This window comes from Acanthopagrus latus, chromosome 1 (assembly GCF_904848185.1).
Source record: "Acanthopagrus latus isolate v.2019 chromosome 1, fAcaLat1.1, whole genome shotgun sequence".
Lineage (NCBI taxonomy): Eukaryota > Metazoa > Chordata > Actinopteri > Spariformes > Sparidae > Acanthopagrus > Acanthopagrus latus.
Window position 1 is genome coordinate 21536239 of NC_051039.1, and position 7006 is coordinate 21543244.

Here is a 7006-nt window from a genome sequence, read left to right on the forward strand (position 1 = left end):
AAGTAGGCAATGGATTCTGTTCTGTCTTACTGTTTATGGGAACAGGCTTATTACTTATATGTAACTTCTCATTTTAGACCCATCGACTCACTACAAACACAAAGCTAGAATGATTACACGACAACAGCTTTTATTTTCGTGGTGAAAACATTTATTAAACACATATTTATATCCACATTATTGAAAAAACATCAGACAGACAGTAGTTTTCAAATAAATTAGGTTTCAATGCCTGACTGTATTTGTGAATAGGCAAATAAATCACAATAACAACCTAAGGCATGTATATTGCAGTTTATTACTGTGCTGTGTTGTTTTATCGCTGCAGAGTAGAGGACAGGGAAGCAGCATCAGACTGTGTAAGCCCATAGATTTCATGGGCCCATGAACTGAATACTATTATCTTCTCTCTTTCTGTTACTGATCTCAGGTCTATCTGCTCTGCTGATTTCAACACAAGGCACACAGACAGCATTATTTTTTCTTTTTCTTTTTCTTTCAAGTAAGACTACAAGCAGTCACAGTTCATTTTAAGGCAGTGCAGTTATTGGGCTCAGTTTGAACTGGTGGTGGACCGGGGCCTGCAGGCAAGAGGTAGGGAGGGTGAACACAGATGGCTCAAAGTTTTTGCTGTTGAAGGTAGTGGTGAAGTCGTTGGCAAAAAAGCAGGCGGACTCTGGGGCGCAGGGTGTGGCTGGTTCAGGTGTGGCCGCGTGAGCCGGGGCGGTCGAAAGGACCTCGGACTCAAACTGCAGCAGCTGACCCATGAAACTGAAGTTGGGTGAGACGACTGCCCGGCGCTGCTTGATGATGTCGAAGGCCGCATCTAGCCGCAGCTGCTGCGTCCTCATGATGTAGGCCATGCAGATGGTGGGTGAGCGTGAGATGCCTGCCTCGCAGTGGACCAGGACCTTTCCCCCTGATTGCTTAACGTGATCTGGAAAGAGAAGAAGATGAGGCAAAGCCAACGTTAATGATCTGTGTGGAGAGGGGGCTGGTGATTATCAGTAAAACTGTGACATAAAATCAAACATCAGGTTAACTATTGTAAAGTAATTCAAGCCACATTTGATTTATTTGTTTTTATTTGTGTTTATCTGTAATCTATGTTTTTTCTTAGGTCAAGTTTTGCAGTGAAGAGGTTCAACAGGGAGGTTTAAACAGAATAACAACAAATATGGAAAATCACATTTTCACTGTGTAATAATTGCCTACACTTTACTCCCACTCGCTTATTTATGTGAACACTTTTCACATAATACATTCTTTTCTTTCTCTCTCACACACAGACAGCTGCATATTATGGACAAACAGGAACGCCAATCTTGTCGGTACATCTCATTTGTAGGCACAGAAATGTACACACATCCTATACCAGTTTCAGGGGTGAGACTTGTCTGAGTCACAGAGTGCAGCTGCACATGAGACGTTCTTATTCCTACACGTCTGCGGAGGCACTGGGTGCTGCGGCACAGTTCAATTTGTATGTTCTGAAGCCCACAGAAAAATCTCCTCTCTGTCATCTGTATAAGTGTCGCTCATGACACATTTCAAGATCCTGTTAATTCTTAGAACTACTGCCAACACCTACGTGTCTCCGCACTGTCTGTCTCATTCAAGTTTGATCTACCTACAGATGCTTAATTCCACCTACACCTATGCCTCTCTCTATCTATTGAACAGAAACATCAAGGGCCACTTCTGCCTCGCTCCCGAGAGCCACTGCAGGCAGGGACCAACGATGATTTCTGATTTCATGAACCTCCCATCAGGAGTGGAGGATGTAACAAGAGAGGGAAGAGGGGTGACAGCAGCCGTGGGTGTTTTAATAACCAACCTCGAGCGTTGGCTGCAGATGTCATGACACCCTCTGACAGCTGCTTTCATCCGGGGTGTCAATAATATTTATTATCTCCTCCCTGACTGTACATCAGCCACTAGGTCAGACGCGTTCTCTGATTGCTGATTGATTTCCTTTTGGGGAGCGGCTGCGGCTCGCTGAGGATTTGTGTGCACCACATTTCTAATCGCTTGGCATGGTTGATGAATTTTGGAGTTCCTCTTTGAATGTAGGCTAAACCTGCCCCCGGAACAATTTTCGGCCTTATGTAATCGTAGATGGGCTTTACACAAAAGACACTCTAAATGTGGGCTGCCTCCCCAAACAATGCATAATACCAACAATAGCAGCCACCCAGTACTGGTCAGCCAGGCTGCTCGTTGGTGAGCTTTGTCCTTGGTTATGCTTGGCTATAAATAGCCACCAGCACATTGTGTACATCTTTTGCTAGCTGCTGCTATTATCCCGCATCTCTCTCCTCTCCCACACGCTCTCTGTTCCTCTGTAGCACATTAGCCTACCTGCTGCCCTCAGGCCCATCAATGATTTCCACCTGCAAGCAGCCAACAACTGTGCTTTCTCACTGTGTGTCAGCCGGCTGGCTTTTATCGTCATAAACAACTGTGTTTGTGTGTGTCAGCCTGCCCCCGCCAACCCCCCAAGCCTCCTCCACCCACCCATTACTGAACACGGACAGCTCACCCAGTTGTCACACTGACTGGCCACACCCGGCAGAGTAAAGCCACTAAGATTAGGCCTGGGAGGCGATGACGGCATGGGAGCGTCTTTTCCAAGTTAAGACGTGGGGGGAGGGATGGAGAGAGGTCGGAAGGGAACTGGAGGGGGGGCAGTGAGCAAATCCTGAATGAAAGCAGACTGGCTGGATACGTCGGTGAGGGATTGGAGGCAGGCGATCAAGTTAAACTGATTACAGCTGGGTTTCTTATAGCCCTCTATTTGTGAATGGTAGCAGGTGAGAGGCAGCGACAAGGGGGCTTATTCCGACATGCAGAAATAAACACACCTATGTTTAGGTGACTCAGCTTAGGGAGGTTTTGCTTTTTTTAAGACTCCTTGGGGTGATGTTGCACTATAAATACAGTGAAGCTGGGGTTTCATGGTATTCCAGAAAAAGGCTCTCTATCTTGGTGGCGGTGTATTTAGTTCCCTCACTGGCTAATTGGCTGACTGAACTCCATCTTCCTGACCCCTTCACTTTTTAGATTTCAGATTCAATCAGACAATAGTGAAGAGAGAGCCATTCCCTTCAACTCACCAATAAACTCTATGGCCTCCTGGAAGTGGGAGCTGATGTCAGCCATGTGGCTGTCCTCCACCGGGATCCACTTGTAGTCGTAGTGGCCCTTCGCCGGCTGTAGGTCCCTGCGTGACACGTTGAGCAAGGCTGTGATGTGAAGGTCGCTGAGATAGTCCTGTCTGGAGGCATGGTAGGCACTACCGAGGTAGAGGAAAGGCAGGATCTCTACAGGTTTACCCTGAAAGGCAGAGAGAGAGAGAGAGGTGGGGGTGTGAATTCATGTCGGTAAGGAGCACAATATACAAGATTTCATAGCCACCTGACAAGATAAAACACTGGATGGCAGATTTTGATGCATCAGCTTTGTAAGTATGCACTCATTGGTCCAAGCCACAACATCCAAACACCTGTCAGACCCACAACATTACATTCATCTGCAGACAAAACGCATGGCCGGACACAGCTGCAGGAATGACTTTACCCTAGTGAATTAACTCATAATATGTCAGCCACAGACACAACACAGCATGTGCTGTCTATCTGGGCAGTGGAGGAGATAGAAGAAAGGTCAGAGATGAAAGAGGGTTTTTCTTCTCTGTGAGGTGTCCTGGTGCTCTCGCCCCTTTTGCGAGCCGCACATGAGATGGCCAGGGAGCAGCGAAGGTCACAGAATATCAGAGTATGTTGAGAAAAATGTTTTGATGCCAAATATAAATCTGTCTGATGCCAGTAGGGCTCGTCAGGGTGTGTGTTTGTTCTTTTTTTGGATGAGGTTAGAAAATAAAATGAAAGAAAACTGTCACCCAGTGTGTGTGTGTGTGTGTGTGTGTGTGTGTGTGTGTGTGAGAGAGAGAGAGAGAGAGAGAAGCACTGTGTTGTGAAGGGTGTTTCCATACCTGATCGTAATCTGGTTTGTGGTGAGAAAGCTTCTCGCTGTGGCTGCTGTTCACTCTTTTCTCGGTTTCACTTCCACTCTGGTCGACGGTTTTCACCTCAGTGCAAAGTTCAGGGTACTGAGAGTGGAAGTTCTCGTATCCTCCTGAGAGAGGGCGAAGGAGGGGAAATAAACCGTGAGCACACTACCGTGATAAACAAGCTTAGAATAATTCTCCACACACACACACAAAAGTACACTTCTTGTGAAATAGCAGCGTTTATGAAACAGTCTCAGCACCGGATTATAACCCTTATAACCTGATTATAAGCGCGTAATTAATTAGACGCAGTGGCAGGACCGGTAATTCTTTTAGGAGCAACATCCTGCGGACGCAGAGGTGACAGTCGGAAATGGATGAGTTTCAAATACATTATCACAAACACCTTAAAGAAACGTCTCGGGTGACGTGTCTGGGTTGTCTTTTTTTTTTTTTTTTTTTCATTTTATATATAAATCAAAGTCACTGCACCACCAATTTGCTTGCGCTACTCCCGCACTGACTCATCCGCTCCGTTGACGCACGCAGGACATTTATCTCTCCAAGAAGTGAGAGAAAAATGTTCCCAACGCGAGCGAGGACGATAATCAGAGGAAGATGACTTGGCCTTAACGGATCCGGCTTATTAGGAACAGTGAAAAGAAAACTATATATACTGAGAAGGCCATTCTTTATTCCCAGTCTATGAATCACGTGGATACCTGTTAATTGGCTATAAGAGTGGCCTATATTTTAAGTTTGAGGGGAAAAAAACAATGTGTGTGTGTGTGTGTGTGTGTGTGTGTGTATATATATATATATATATATATATACACATATACATGTAAGCTGAGAATTTGTATATATATATATATATATATATATATATATATATATATATATATATATATATATACATACATATACACATACATATACATGTAAGCTGAGAATTTGTTGTCACAGTCTCATACATGAACATCAACTAATCTGAAACACTTATTTTTCTGGATTAAAAAGTCTCAAAGCTCTCACCTTTCAGGAAACAGATGTTCGCCCCGCTCGCTAGATGTGACAGAGTGTTTATTACTATTTGTGCTACACTGTCCTTCTTCAGCTTCTGCCAGTGGGACGTCCGGTCATCCAGAGCTATGATGGCCGATATGCTCCCCTCCCGCAGCCGAAACAGGGCTCTCTCATCCGGGATGACAAACTGCAGAGGCACCGGCCCCCCTCGAGACCTCCGGACCACCACTGAGTTGAGATTGACATTGACAGAGCCTCTGATGTTGGAGTTCGTGAATGAGAAATAGGGTCGGCAATCCACAATGAGGCAGCTCCCGGACTCCTTCCTGATGATCTTCCTCAGACGCCGGCAGTCGATGCTGGACACCTTCATCTTGAGTTGTTGTTATTGCCTAAAGAATGAACTGGATTACTCCTGTGCGGCGGATACGGGCGAGTGAGGAGTCCCGCGCGCGTCTGTGCCTACATGTCCTCCAAGGGGATTCCGGCCCATCAGTTTTATGTGAATGGAACCTCCGGCGCGTGACGTCAGGAACCATATATGGACACCGGCGAGGTGTGATCGCAGCAGAAAAACCCACCCACTGCTATGACTGGACTGTGGCTCCGCCCCCGGTGCTGCCAAGTCAAAACCACACTGCAGTGTGCTCGATTCAGCTATTACTCACTGTGTGTCCTCCAGCAGCACCATGTTCTCATTTTCAGCTTCCACTTTGTGTTCAGCGGACACCTCTGGACATATAAAAAACAACACAGTTTTCTCTTTCTTTTGTGACAAGAATGACTCCAGCTAACAGAGAGCAAATCCTACAACACTGTTAAACACCCTGGCTATAAAAAGAGGCGATGTGTTGGAAGGATGCTGTCAGCCATCACAGGCTTTTCATGATGAACGATGAATAATGCAACACAAACACATCTCTATCCAAAAAGGAGGCATCAGAGGAACATCACAGGGAAGTAAGGCTTCAACAGTAATGTCATCAGCTTGTCGTGTCATCTGCAAGATGTGAGAGGATAATAAGAAATGCTGTCTTGGTTTTACAGACTCCATGGTGACATCTTCCACTGTCTCATTGTGTCCAACCAAGATGTGCAGAGCACAGAGGACACCAATTTTCAGTGTTAGAAAAGGGGAGCAGCAATGTCATTACGGCAGCTTTAAACTGCATTTTGCAGTAGCTTGCTCTTCAGCAGTTAAAGTTAAATTTATTTTAGACATTTTTTTCCCCATCAGTGGGATGTAACTACTAAAGTGCATTCACTCAGGTACTCGAATTATGTACGAGTTTGAGTTGGCCTACTTGTAGCTTTCTTGATTTTTTTTCTGTCAACAGTAGTTTTTTCTTTTGCTTTTCAGATTACAATTTTTCATACCTTTCTTACACAGTGAAACAGGGCAGACATCCAGACAGACCTAGATACAGAAAAATAAAACACATCACAACAATATATAGTCTGATGCAGTTGGTTCCCAGGTTGAGAATAATATGTTTAATAAAGGGCCAATTCTCCTAGTTTGTGAGATAAATTACCTCTTGGATTAGATGAAAAATACATCATCACAAAGCTGATGACAGGCTGTTTTTCTGAGCTGTTGAAATTTGCGATGTGGTATGCACAGACTCATATATACATACGCATACTGTACACCAAATACATATGAATACATGCTATTTTGGGGAAACATTCCAGAAAAATATTGCAATAATCTTGCACAGAGTGTAATATGATATACTGAAGGTCCTTCAAAAAACATTTTAATTGCTGCCTGGATGTTGAGAAATTGTTTATAAATACAGTTTAAAAAAATTCTGAACCCTCAACCCCAGCTTCAATAGAATAGTAAATGAAAACTGCCTCATAATATTAATGTTCAAAAGCTATAAACTCATCGGTGAACTCCACTTTCACTGTACTATAATGGCCAAACTGTTAAGGTTACTTCTGAATAATCTTTCTTGTAGT

At 44.4% G+C, this 7006-nt stretch overlaps 1 protein-coding gene across 1 annotated transcript; it reads right to left on the reverse strand.

The window, feature by feature from the left end:
* Window positions 1-130: 130 nt before the first annotated feature.
* On the reverse strand, window positions 131-5783 carry dusp5 (dual specificity phosphatase 5). The gene is made up of 4 exons (XM_037114919.1): window positions 5048-5783; window positions 3995-4137; window positions 3117-3336; window positions 131-937 (listed from the first exon to the last, which is right to left on the reverse strand). Exons 1-4 carry the CDS (start codon window positions 5409-5411, stop codon window positions 531-533), a joined length of 1134 nt encoding a protein of 377 aa, XP_036970814.1. The 5' UTR covers window positions 5412-5783; the 3' UTR covers window positions 131-530.
* Between the last annotated feature and the right edge of the window lie 1223 nt (window positions 5784-7006).